Source organism: Passer domesticus, chromosome 3, assembly GCF_036417665.1.
Source record: "Passer domesticus isolate bPasDom1 chromosome 3, bPasDom1.hap1, whole genome shotgun sequence".
In the NCBI taxonomy this organism is placed as follows: Eukaryota; Metazoa; Chordata; class Aves; order Passeriformes; family Passeridae; genus Passer; species Passer domesticus.
The window spans coordinates 9,498,660-9,512,419 of record NC_087476.1 but is presented as its reverse complement, the minus strand read 5'-3'; the positions used below and the strand labels follow the sequence as shown (position 1 = coordinate 9,512,419).

Below are 13,760 nucleotides of genomic sequence, written 5' to 3'. Positions count from 1 at the left end.
GGTGTCTCTGCCTTTAAAAAATCAGTGGTAGCCTTTAGGACTGACTTTAGCCTCAACTACCATGAAAAACATAACCATACCCCACAGCCTGTTGTAGTATATTGCAGTCAGAAGTTCTGGACTGGTCCTTTTGCAGTACCTGAGGCCTCTGAATTGCCCAGTCTTAGGCAAACTTTCCCTTCAAAATGTAAAGAATGCTAACACAATATAGAATCTCGGGTTCCAGATTTCAGTCTGATATGCCGATCTTGCAAGAATCCAATTTCTTCAAAAGATCTGGTTTTATTTCCCCTCACTTAATATGGTACAAATGAAGCCCATTCTTACATAAATCTGACTAATTAGGCTATGCATGTAAAGTCTGACCATCTGACACCAAGCAAAACTACATAGATAAACTAAGACATTTTACCCAGAAACATGAAATCGAAGTTCCATCAGTGATAGACTTCTATAACCTTTGTTCTGAGTAGCTCTTACAAATTCTTGACCCTGATAAACATGATGGCTCACCTACAAAATCAAATTAAGAGCTCCTGTAAATGTCAGGGTTAATGCAAGTAGGTACATACCACTTTAACCATATATTGTACAGATTTTAATATAATTGCTGTCATTGGGACACAGCCAGAGGACTGGCCACAAAAACTGACAAATTATACTATATCAAAAACAGTTAAAAGTAATTATAAACTGCATTACATCAAAATTATTGAGATTAATAATAATAATTTGCAAAAGTTAAGACATAACAGAGAAAACCAATAATCTCACAGCTACTTATAGCATCGGGGATTACATCCTCAAGTATTGCAAACCCAGCTTTTCCCTCTCAACTTTGCAAAGTGTAGCAGCAATGCTGACATTTTGAGAAAACAAAGTGCAAAAACTGAAGATAACCCTTACAAATTATTGCATACTCATGAACCCTTTCTAGAGTGCAGTTACAGACATAGCATCATGTTGGTATTTACAGGAGTATACTTCACATCAAGTTCTCTTGTTGAGACCACCTCAGCTTATAAAAATAAGCTTTGTAAAAGCTTATTTTGTAAAATAACCACAAATAAAATCAAAAAACAACACTGCCTCCGAGCCCCTTAGAAAAAAAGAAAAATAAAATCTGACATGCAAAACAAGTGGGGCAGCACCTTGCCCTCTGTTAAGATGTACCTTTCTCAGCCTAGAGAATTTGTTTTTGCTAATGGGAAATAGTAAGAGCTCTTGAATCCTCTTCAGGCAGCTCCAGTAACTTCTGTGACCCTCGGGCACTTTTCTCACGTGACACCCCAAAAACACGACACGTGCAAACGCAAAGTTAAAACAACGAGAAGCAAGCACGGGAACAAACAAATAAAGCTCAACTCGAGAGGGAAAGCGAGCCAGGCCACGTCGCCCGCGGGAAGGCGGCACCGGGACTCGAACCTGCGGCCGCAGCGCTCACCCCGGGCTCTCGTGAGCCGCACGTCCGAGGAGAGAAAGTGCCGGGCGGTGCCGCTGCGCACGCGCGTTCCCGGGCAGCACGTTCCGGCCGCGCTTCGCGCCGCCATTTTGGGCGTGCGGCGCCGCCGGGTCCCGCTCGGCGCTGCCGCCCGTGTGCGGTGAGGCGGCTGCTGGAGGGCGCCGGGCTCCGGGCTCCGCTCCGCTCCCGTCCCCGACACCTCGAGCCCCCTGGGTGGCCGCAGCCTCCGCCCGTGCCCGGTTCCTCTTAGGTGAGTGCCGCGTCAGAGCGCCTGCTTTGGAGTACAGGCGGCTCAGTCTGTGCCTTGTGTCTTGCATTTGGGTGCATTTAAAAGTCCCTTTGTTATGGCATGAATTGTCTTTAAGTTAGTGGTGCGGGATAGAACGCATTTTAATGGCTTAACAGTTGCAAGCAAATACAAATGTGTGACCGCTCCTGCTTAGAAAGTAGGTGGTGGCTGCCTGTGCGGTGTTCTCTGACTGGTTTGGCTTTTTGAGCTTCAGTGATGGAAGTGTAGCCAGACCGTGATTTTAGGAGGGTGGATTCACTTTTTTTCAGTTTTGTAATTTTGTTTTTTATGATCTTGAGTTTGTAGTTCAGCTAAGTATGAGGAATTTTTCCAGGGTGTGTTTATTAGGCAGGAGGGGAATTTAGAGAATCGTGGAATTGTTCGTGTTGGAAGGAACTTTAAAGTTCATTCAGTTTCAGTCCCCTTGCCGTGGGCCCAATAGAAGGGACACCTTCTGTTGGACCAGGTTCCTCAGAGAACCATCCATCCTGGGCTTGTTCAGGGATGGGGCAGCCACAGCTTCTCTGCACAACTTGTTCCAGTGCTTCACCACCTTCACAATAAAATATTTCTTTGTAATATCTATTCTAAACCTACTCCCTTTCAGTTAAAAGACATTCCCCCCTTTTCTATTATCTCATGCCCCTGTAAAAGGTCCCTTTCTATCCCTTTTAGGAATTGTAACCTTTCTATGGAACTGTCCCTTTTTCAGGCTGAACAACCCAGCTCCTTTAGCCTGTCTCCATAGGAGAGATGCTCCTCCCTCTCATCATTTTTGTGGCCTCTTCTGAGCTTGCTCCAGCAGGTCCATGTTCTTGCTGTGCGGGGAACCCCAGAGGTGGATGCAGCACTGCAGGGGTCTCTGTAGGGCAGGGCAGAGGAGCAGAGTCACCTCCCTGGACCTGCCTTTGATGCAGCCGAGGTTGTGTTTGATTTCCTGGGCTGTGAGTGGGCAGTGCTGGCTCATGTTGAGCTACTTGTCAAGAAACGCCCCAAAGACTTTATCCTCAGGGGTGCTCTCAGTAAGAGAAGTAGTACAAAAATTTATATTTCTTGTACTTTGTAGTTTTCTAATGATTTTTCTACCCTTCTTCCGTCATAGAGAGATACGTAGTTGTCTACTACTGGGCCGTGTTTGCTTTGGAAGATGTGTTACTAATGAAGGTGGAAAGGTGAGTAAACAGCAAAAAGTAATTTTGTCAACTGTAGAAATGTGGCCGTGTCAGTGTGATGCTGTTATTCAGGCTGTGATAACAGACAAGCATTAATGCACAAATAGTTTTATTTTGTTATGTATTAGTGCAAATAGGGCATAGTTTCAGTGAAGGGGGGGGAAAAAAAGGGAGCAGAGTTTCAGTCAGGCCCCTTCTAAAGTCTAAATCTTTGTAGTGATCAAGTGTTTCTTCCAGGCAGACAGTACCAATTCCTTAAGGCTGTTTGCTTTCATTAAAAGCACCCAGATTTTTACTTTCTGTTACAATGGAAGGTGGATGAAAAGGGCCTTGTTGAAGCAGGAATTTGTCAGATCTGGGTTTGATGCTGCTTTTACTGGGAGGAGTTTTTTCTTTTTTTGGTGTCCAGTGATTTTGATTTTTTTGGGTTTGTTTTTCTGGTTGGTTTTAGAAGTTATTCATCCTCCATCCTTCTGCCCTACTGCATTACAGTAGGGGTGCTCATTTATTTATTAGAGGGGTTTTTTTTTGGTGTGTGGTTTTTTGGGGGGGAGGGGATTAAATTTTTTTTGTGAACTAGAATGATAGGGATCAATATTATTTCTGAAGACAGTTGTGTATTCACTTGCTACTTCATGTTTGGTTGTGATGAAAACTATCATGACAGCTTCACTGAACATTTTTTGCAGGCTAAAGGGGATCTTGCCCTAAAACCTTGTAGTTGAAACTGAAAGTTTAAGTTCCAGCTTTACATAAAAATTCATAAATCAAGGTTATCTTTGTCCAGACTACCCTTGAGCATTTATCCACTGTCTTTGCATTTGATGTTGTCTACCTTAAATTACTTTGTTAGAACAGCAGTTCGTTCATTTAATGGAATTGCTTGATTAAATTTTTGTCATACACAGCCTTTTTAAGTAATGTGAAGTCAGAGATTCACTGAATCATTGATATGTGAATTAAACTGGAAGTTTAAGACTGGATTATAGATCACAAAAGTATCTGAATGTTTTTAAGATACTAAAACTGTCAGAATTAGAGTGTTGAGACCATACAAAACACAGCTGGCACAGTTGTTACTTGATAAGCAGTGCAGAAATGTTGCACATAGATGATAACTCAGTATGTCCTTGCAATTATGAGAACCTGAAATATGCTATTGCTACAATTGGTACAGACAGCTAGAGTAAACAGTAGAGCATGGAGCTGTAAATTGTCAGTGATTTGAAGAAGTGATTTAGACAGAAAATGCAGGGTGAGTAGGGGATCAGTCCTTGGTCTTTTACACATGAAAAGGAAGGAGAAACAGACTGGAATACCTTGGTGTTATTGTGGGAGCAACATTTTGGTTAAAAATTAATCTCAAGTGATAAAACCAATCTGTTGCCATGCGAGTGAATCCATAGGTACTTTTTTGGTGTTACCTGAGCATGTCTTTACTAAGAGAATTGTGCGGAGTATATCCCAGTTGCTTAAGACATGGCATGCTAAATGTTTAGTATATATTTTAGCCAGAATTTTAATAATGTGCTGTTAAACCGTTTTGAAAACAAACGTTATGTAATGAATTAGCTGCAAAGAAAAAATACAGAAAATTATCAAAATGATCATACTCTTTTTCTTTGCAGACAGGATGGAATCTCTGACTCCTTCACCAGACTCAGTAGATAAGAAATTGAAGATAACTCATGTAGAATGCCATCCTGAGTGCTTGGTTATAGTATTCCAGGCTCAGTACAACGTAGGATGTGAGCTTGACTATTTCATACTACAAAATGAAATACAGCGTGTGTTCAAAGTAAAAGATGATGTCTCTGTTGGTGGATCTTGCTTGGTGGAAGACACAGAAGGAGAATGGCATAGAGGAAGAGTTCTGAGAAAAAAAGGGAATATCTGTGAGACTTTTCTTATAGACACTGGACATGTGTTAGCTGTTGAGGAAACACATCTTGCTGCTGCTAGTGATAAATTGTTTCAGCTGCCTCCAAAGGTGGTTTTGGGTATTTTTGCAAGCATACTTCCTCTTGGAGAAAAATGGGGTCCGAAAGCTGTTAACTATTTTTCATCTCTGGTAGGATTACAGATCACTGGTCATGTGAAGGCTGTTACACCATATCAGCTGTTTATTCTAGAAGTGCCTAAGATTATTACTGATGTTCTTGAACTGCAGCTGGGTAAATTTATTGATGGAGATTCATTTTGTCTTGTTGTAGGAACTTTAAGAGCATTGCCCCAAGGAATGCTTTGTAAGAGAATGCCACAACTGTTGACACAGCAGTATCCGTTCAGGGAGTTACTTACCTTAAATAATTCTGAGAAACCAACAGATTTTTGGCATGTTCCAGATCAACTCTTTCCATGTCTACCTGTTGGCAGTAAAGAAAATGTAAAAATAACTGGAGCAGTAAGCCCAAATAAATTTTATTGTCAGATACAGAAGTGGCAGAAAGAGCTGGAATGTTTGACAGGAGCCATGCATTTGTACTATGAAGCTCTTGTTGGAGAAAATACCACATGTTGTGATAGTTTCGGGCTGCTCTGTGCTGCCAAGAGGCAGAATGGACAGTGGCATAGAGGAGTGATAAAACAACTCCTCTCTGACCACGTGGAGGTCTGGTTTATGGATTTTGGCATTATTGAAGCTGTGCCACCTAGTTTTATTCGGAAACTGAAAGCTGAGTTCATGACGTTACCAATGGTTTCATTTCCATGTACACTGTCTTGTTTTGGTAGTCAGGATGAAACAATAATAAAATTACAGTTCAAAGAACTTACACAAGCCTTAATAGGACAAACCTCTGTGTGTGTCCAAGTTGATCTATACAATAACACTGAACGCTTGTATTATATAACGCTGCAGAAACAAAATCTTGGAATTAATGCTGAGCATCCAGAAGACCAGAATGAGACAGCTGCTGCCCCATGTGTCTCGCTTTTGGAAACAAAAACCAGAAGTATTGCACTAAACCACAAACCAAGTCCTGAGAGAAACAATTTGTCTAAGATTTCCTCTGAAAACAAAGATAAAAAAGCCTGCTTACCTGAACAGGACATTTCTTTCTCCAGCCACTGCAAGAGAGTAGAGATGGAAATGAACTCTTTTTATGGAGCTTTTGTAGTATACGTTGTAAATCCATCTGACTTTTGGATTCAAACGTGTAGATACCAGAAGGAGTTTCATGTCTTGATGAAAAACATTGCCTGCACCTACAGTCAATATAAAGATGATGAGATGGTCCTTAAAAAGCCAGAGCCTGGGTTGCTGTGCTGTGCCCGGTATAGCAGGGATGGGTGTTACTACCGGGGTGTTGTCACAAAAGTGTTTCGTGTTAGCGTTATGGTTTACTTTTTAGATTTTGGAAATACAGATACTATACCCTGTCACTTTGTGAAAACATTGCTTCCTGAGTTTTCTGATTTACCAGCTTTAGCTATGTGTTGTTCCCTTGCTTGCACATTTCCTGTTGATGGTGTGTGGGTTAAAAAAGAAACTGATTTCTTTAAAAACATGGTGTTGAACAAACCACTGCTACTTCAGGTCGTTGGAAAGCAAAACAACAAGTACATTGTTAATGTGCAGTGTCATACTGGTTTCCTGCAAGGAAACGTTGCCACGTGTATGGTTCAAGCTGGTTATGCTGAATATCGGCTAAAGCCTCCAGATTCTGTTGTGAGGGCAGCAAAAAAGCGGCACAGTGGGAATCACCTCAAATGTAAAAAAGAAAAAATCAATGCAGAGAACACCAGTAATATTTGCAAAAATAAGGTGTCTGGAAATGGAGACATGCTTCAGAAGGAAAAATCATTAAATGTGCTGCCAGTGCCTAGAGAATCTGTTGTGCCATTGTGTTCAGGAGATGTTGCTGTCTCCAAAATGCATAAATCAGTATGTGAGCAAAAATTAGTTTATAAGGAGCTTGTGTTTAAACCAGGAGCTGCTCATGAAGTGGTGTGTTCTTGCATCTTTTCCCCAGCAGATTTTTCATGTCAACTGCAAAGCAAACTGCCAGAGCTAAATAACTTAATGGGACAAATTCAGACATACTATAAAGATCATACCAATCCCTACAAAGCTGGACAGGTTGCCTGTGTTGTTAAGTATCCCAGAGATGGGAAGTGGTACAGAGCCACTGTTGTGCAGGAGGTATCCACAAATGAAGTTGATGTGGTTTTTGTAGACTATGGTTATCAGGAAAGAGTTTCACTTAAAGATGTACAGGGTATTCTTCCAGATTTTCTAACTCTAGAGAGTCAAGCATTTCGATGTGGACTTAAAAATGTAATTTTACAGACTGACTCAATTAATTGGTCTGAAGAAGTGCATAGACAGTTTGTAGATTTCATTTCTTCTCCTAGAGGACCACTGACTTGCACCATTTATGCTCTTGTTCTTGTGAGCCCCAACTGTTTATGCAATGTAGTTGACTTGCAGACTCCACTTGCTAGTGTAGAGGAATTCCTCAGAGAACGTGGTCTCACCCAGCCTGAATGTGTTGGACTGAGAAACCTTTCATCTTTGGGTTCTTTGTATAGTTTTTGCTATTCATCTTTCAATATAAAAATTGGAAGTGAGGAGGAGGTTTATATAACTCACATAAATAGTCCTTCAGAATTCTATTGTCACCTTAACCGCAACTCTGAAACTCTTGAGGCATTGATGAAGAGGGTTAGTGACGTAAGTAAAATGTCAAGTAATGCAAATTATCATGGCACTACACGACTGTGTATAGCCAAGTATGTGGAAGATGGTCTCTTTTACAGAGCTTTGGCTTTTCCTGTGGAATCAACGTCCTTTCTGTTGGTTGACTATGTGGATTTTGGAAATAGGAGTATGGTGGAGAGAGATCAGTTGATGCCTATTCCACATTCTGCCACTGACCTACTATTCACACCCATGCAAGCTATTAAATCCTGTCTGTCAGATGTTAGGGGGGCAGAATTTCCAGCAAGAATTACTACATGGTTTGTGAAAACATTCCTTGGTAAACTGCTGAAGGCTGTAATTTTATCCAGAGAACCAGATGGAATGATTGTTGTGGAGTTGTATGATGGACAGTTCACAGTAAGTCAGAAAATTAAAGAAAAGGTATTGGAAGAGTTGGCCCAGGATAGCCAAGCCTATGATGAGCATTACCAGGCAGATACTGGTGAGAAATTTGGAGATGAAGAGCAAACTGCATGTAGCATACCAAAGTTGTGTAGTGGATTCTCAAAACAGCAAACTTTACAGGACAGTAAAGAGCAAGGTTTTAGAAATACTTTCAGTGCTCTTCTGGAGAACGGAGAGGAACCTTGGATTGGACAACCTGCTTTTCACTCCCTGTCTTACTCTGCTTTACATTTAAAGGAAATAACTGTAAATGCTCTCTCTGACTCTCAGAATGAAAGACCAAATAGTACAGGTCAACAGGAAAGCAGTAATAAAAATACACCTACATTAATCAGCCTTCCTCAACGTGATATCCAGGTGAATACCGAAGTAGCAGGTTATGTTTCTCATATAAATAGTCCATCAAGTTTCTATGTTCACTTTGCAGAGGATGAAAACTTAATAATAAAACTAGCAGACGATTTGAATGAAAGCTTGGAGAATAGAGTTTGGGATGATTGCTTAAATGAGTTCATGGTAGGGGATCTCATTGTTGCAGAGCATGACGCTGATTGTTTTTACTATAGAGCAGTTATTAAAACTCTGAAATCAGGAAACTCCTATGAGGTAGAATTTATTGACTATGGTAATACTGCAGTTGTAAGTTCGTCAAAAATCTGCAGGATTCCAGAAAAGTTCTTAACTCTGCCAAGGTTTAGTGTTCATTGTTTCCTTAGTGCAAAAAGTGTTCCCGAGGAAAGCTGGACTAAAGAAAGTGCTGCATATTTTGCAAGAACAGTAAGTGACAAGCCAGTAGCTTGCAAGTTCTTACAGCAACATGGAGAAAAATGGGAGATAGATGTAATTTGTGATGGAGAGTCTTTGTCTAACAGCCTTTTGCATAAAATAGACAGCATAAGGTGGAATAGCACGTGGGTGTTTTCTTTGGAAAATAGGCCTAAACAACATGGTAATTCTCGAAAGTCTAAGAATAGTTTAGGTGGCCAAAATAAAACCAAGGCTCCTGGGATGAAAAATATTTCTGTGCAACCCTTACATCTGCTTCATCAGGCGTTAAATTCTGGACAAGTAGAAGCTGCAGAAGTAGTTAATATTTCAAAGAGTGGCGAATTCTATGTACAGTTACTTAAAAATCTGCAAATACTACATGAGTTAAATGTAATGCTTGACAAAGAAGCACAAAGAAGTGATTTGCTTAGAGTGGATGACATTGAACAGGGTCTGGAATGCATTACACTATCTGAAAGGAACTTAAAATGGAATCGATCAAAAGTGATAAAGAAATTTGTCAGGGAAAAGTTAATGCTAGTTTTTTTCATGGATTATGGCACGTGTGAGATGGTGTCCTTAAACAATGCGAAGATGCTCAGTGATGAGATTAAGAGTATTCCTAAACAAGCTGTTTATTGTAGGTGGATTTGTTTTAAAAACCTGAAGAAAATTCACTTAGACCATGTAGTAAATGCGCTTCTAGATTGTGAAATAAGGATCTTGTTTCTGAGATACTTGAAATCATCTGATATCTGGGAGGTAGATATTTTAGTGGGAGAAGTTACACTTCAGGAGTATTTGAACCAGCTCTTAAGTCATTGCTGGACAATTGCTGGACCAGAAAAGTGTAGTAATACAAACTGTAAGGAGTTTGATGTGTCATTCAACATAAATTCAGTCATGTGGATGCTCTTGCGTAGTGGCAGAACATATCCTGGGTGTGCAACTGCAGTTACTGATCCTTCAAACTTCAGCATCCAGTTTGAAATCTTCTTTGATTGCATGCGAAACTTGTCCCTGCTGCTCTCTGACCTTCCTGACAACTTGCCAGCTCTGCCAGAAGAACTCGTGATACCTGGTGCTAGCTGCTTGATCGAGTTTGGGCAGGAAGCAGAGTGGTACAGGGCAGAAATTAATGAAGTAACAGATCAGTCTGTTGTTCTTACATTTATTGATTATGGCTTTCTGAGGACCATACCTTATTCTGATATCCATAAACTTAAAGTTGTTCCAGAAAGTCTGTTGTACTTGCCACGCTTGGCACACTCTTGCTCCTTGCATGATACAGTTCCTGGTAAGGGGGAACACTGGAGTGAGGAAGCCATACTTCTGTTTCAGCAGCTTCTTCATAAACCAGGTCTGATATTTCATTTTATCCACTATGGCTCTGAAATGAAGTTAGAGGTGGACGTTTTGTGTGAAGATAGAAATCTGTCTGATACCTTAATTGCTGCAGGCCATGCAGTCTGCTCTCACAGTAAGTGCTGTCCCATTGCAGTTGACAGACTCTAATCAGAAAAAAGAATTGCAAGTGAAGTGGCCAGATTCTAGTTACTATGCTTCCCTTTGTGAACCAGAATATAATTATGATAACAATTCTGATTTCGCTGACAGAAGTCAGGCAAAGAAGAGAAACAAAAAAATCTTTTGAAGCACAGCATTAGCTATAAAAAAGTTTCAAAGAAGAGAGTGTGGTAAAGTGGCTGCTGGAATACCATTAACAAAGGATCTGAGTTTACAACACTGAAAGGAAGGAAATCCTGCGAAAGACGGACAGTGCTGTGAGGATGGGATTTTCTCAGCATTATGATGACAAGAAAAGGAAAGTTGTCATAACACAAAGTAAATCTACTACCAGAAACACTGGTTGAGGCTTGTGATTCTGATGTTCTGTGGTCTGGAAAGACAGTGTCTGAAGCTGCTTGTCAGAGAATTAGTTGAATGATCAGTAGGTTGCAGTTAGAAAAGTACTACTTCAAAGCAATATAAACCAAACAGCCTTTTTGTTGGAATGCTCTTGAAGTTTTTGTACATATATATATGATATTTATTTGCAGTAACATCTGGTTTACAGGGTGATGTCTCCGTACTTTGGATGTTCAGAAAACAAAGATGCCAGACATATTTTCTTAGGTTCTGAATTCAGAGTTTTCATGTGAGAAAAGTTTAAATGTTTACTACGATTAAGCCTAAAATCTGGATCCCCATGTATGGAAAATATATGCATTAGGTTGTTTTCAATTAGTTCTTGGTGTAGAGATGCTATTGCCCTTTCTGAAGGTTCTCTTAGTATCTGAGTTGCATAATTTTGGGATTTTTCACTCTGCTAGGGGTTTGTGTTCCACTGATACTTCTCCTTTATCTTCCTCCCCATCAGAATGAAGAGAGGGAGTTTTCTCTGGGTGTTTAGTCAATATATGGTAAAGTCAAAATATTGTTTACATCTTAAAGGGAAGCATTCAGAACCTTTTATTTTTTTCTCCTTTGTGGGAGGAGCAAATTTCAAAACTGAAAAGTGATGGCAGTACTGTGTATCTTAGAAGGGTAGGTTTTTTTCAATATCTAGTCTGAAATGTTAAGAATTTGTCAGCTGTTTTTCTGATTTTTTTTTTTTAATTTTTTGCTCTCACCTCCTTCCTCTGTTCTTTGGACAAAGTATGAAAAGTCCTGAAGCAATGAGGGGTTTCCTTTGTATGCTCTGTGATTGTTTGAATTTCAGTGAGAAAATGAATACAGCCCTGATGGTTGACAACATATCTTATGCATCTCTAGAAGTAAACAAGATTTAACAACACACATGCTGTTTGCTCCCTGTCCCCCCCCTCCCACCCCCTCCATATCATGATGTATTTAATTTATGTGAAAACCTGAAAGCTTTATCTGGAAAACAGTTTTTTGGGGTTTTTTTTCAGTAAGAGAGACATGTCGGGGAAAGTCAAGAGGTGAGACAATGCCAGCTGATCTTTATAACGTTCACTTTGCTGGTGAATTATTCTTGAAGCTTATATTATTTTCATTGTATAAGTGAAAAATGCCCATTACTAACAAATCAGAAAATGTGTGAGATAAAATTCCTTAAGTAAATACTATTTAAAATATCAGTAATGTTAATATAGTGATTAAAAAAAAGTGGTGGGGGTTGTAACCATTTGTGATTGTTTTCTTTATATTGCATTGTTTCTTTATATTTCAGAATTTCGAGGTTTTCCTACTAAATTGTAAGCTTACCTGGCACATTCTTTGTCAATAGTTAGCCATACTGCTGGTATATGTTGGTATAAAACACAAAGGTTGTATTGTGCAACATTACTCATGTTGAGTGATGACTTCACACTTGCTGTGCTGGTTCATTGTAGTGCCACAAAGAGACACTGACACTTACATATTAATTAACACTGATTTTAACTTCTGGCTGTCTTTCGGTTGGAAAAGTAGGATATTGGGCATCTGTTCTTTTAAAAAATCATTTGGATACCTTAAATGCAAACATGTTGTGTACAGTAATACACAACTTGCATATTTTAAGTAGATTTTTTTTTTTGCTTATGTATATTGTGCTTTAACTTGTATGTAGTTGTAGAATATTGCTTCTCTAATGTTACAAAATGGAGCCTAGAAATGATGTATGAATAAGAAAAAAATAAACAGCTGTGTGTACTATTTTTATGTTTCGCAAATTGCATATGTTAGATTTATTTGCAAGAATGTGTATTTTGTTTTCAACTTGTAATGAGACTAGCTCGTGATAGTAATTCTTTTACTGAAGGTCTGATACTCAAAATGCTTCAAGTAAAATTCAGATAATTGAAAGTATTTCAGGATTATACTGCGTCTGTAAATATAAAGAATGTCTTGTTGCCACTGTTGATGCAGATTCTCAGAAGTGCATTACAAGGATGTGTTATGATCGTTAGATTAAGTTGCTGGGAGGTCTGGCTGTGTATTTTATGCCCAGTCTTTTTTCTCTGCTGTGTAACTGCTGTTAAAACATTTTTCTTGTAAGAAGGAGAATCTATACTCAGAACCTAGTTGGAAGAAGTTGTCAATTATTTAGGATGTAGAAGTTTAGGTATGTTTTCCTGTTTGTTCTAGAATGTGCATAATGCTGAACAAATGCAGTACTTTCTGTAGTAGTAATTTTTTTGCTGAAATTTAATTTGAAAGTAATGTTTATATTTTTTTATATATTTTTGTATTTATTTATACTGTATCATTGATGACTGTGATTATTTTTAATCCACAAAAGTGATAGAGAACCAGTTTCATTTGTTTGGAATTCAAAACATTCATGTGTATACTGCCTTTTTGTCATAAATAAAATTAATACTAAAAATAATAAATAAAATGCTTATCTCCTCTTGTCCTGCCTAAGACATTCTGAAGTTTTCTGGGACCTTTGCTGTTGGTGAAGGCATTGGAAAGTATCTGAAGCTGCATAAGTATGTGCTGCATGGGACTTCTAAGGGGAAATACCTCTTGCTGGTTTTGCTGAACATTTTTAGCTGATTTAGGAGTAACTTTGCACTACCTCTAGAGGAAATGTGCTCAGACTTGAGCCATCAGAAATTGTGGGCGTGAGAGTTGGAGACAAGATCCTGGAGGATTCATATAGGAAGAGAGGCAAAGAAGGAAAAGGCTTCACTGGGAGTAGGAGATGGGTGGTTCAGGTGCTTTGAAAAGACTGAAAAGTTACGGAATGTTTGTATGGGTCAGGCAGCATAGAAGTGTAAGCTTTCAGGCAGAAATTGAGGCTTCAGTGCTAAACTAGTGTGTTAAGATTAGTTTTCAGTAAAAAGTTAGGAAATTAAGTGGGAGTGTAGTGTTTGAGGAAGAGCTCCTAGAAACAAACAAATTATCATCAGTTTCATAAAGGCAAATTCAAGGATGGAAAAGAGCCTTTGACAGTGCTTTTAATTACCTGTGTTGTCTGCAGAGGACTGTGTGTGCGTGCTTGAG

The 13,760-nt window shown here is 39.3% G+C and overlaps 1 protein-coding gene across 4 annotated transcripts; it reads left to right on the top strand.

Moving 5' to 3' along the window:
* Positions 1-1,629: 1,629 nt before the first annotated feature.
* Positions 1,630-13,163, top strand: TDRD15 (tudor domain containing 15). 4 transcript variants are annotated; one of them, XM_064411801.1, is made up of 3 exons: positions 1,630-1,712; positions 2,854-2,923; positions 4,556-13,163. In XM_064411801.1, exons 2-3 carry the CDS (start codon positions 2,910-2,912, stop codon positions 10,314-10,316), a joined length of 5,775 nt encoding a protein of 1,924 aa, XP_064267871.1. In that variant the 5' UTR covers positions 1,630-1,712; positions 2,854-2,909; the 3' UTR covers positions 10,317-13,163. The 4 variants fall into 4 exon arrangements, with proteins under 4 accessions (XP_064267871.1, XP_064267872.1, XP_064267870.1 ...); XM_064411802.1 differs by having other exon boundaries at positions 1,644-1,712; positions 4,552-13,163; XM_064411800.1 differs by lacking the exon at positions 1,630-1,712 and adding an exon at positions 1,770-1,908.
* The last annotated feature ends 597 nt before the right edge of the window (positions 13,164-13,760 follow it).

Excerpts from the sequence above, each read along its gene's own strand:
- TDRD15 (XM_064411800.1), top strand. The coding sequence starts at position 1,884 with ATGTGTGACCGCTCCTGCTTAGAAA. Across the intron at positions 1,909-2,853 it reads TGACCGCTCCTGCTTAGAAA|AGAGATACGTAGTTGTCTAC; the intron begins GTAGGTGGTGGC and ends CTTCCGTCATAG. Across the intron at positions 2,924-4,555 it reads TTACTAATGAAGGTGGAAAG|GATGGAATCTCTGACTCCTT; the intron begins GTGAGTAAACAG and ends CTTTGCAGACAG.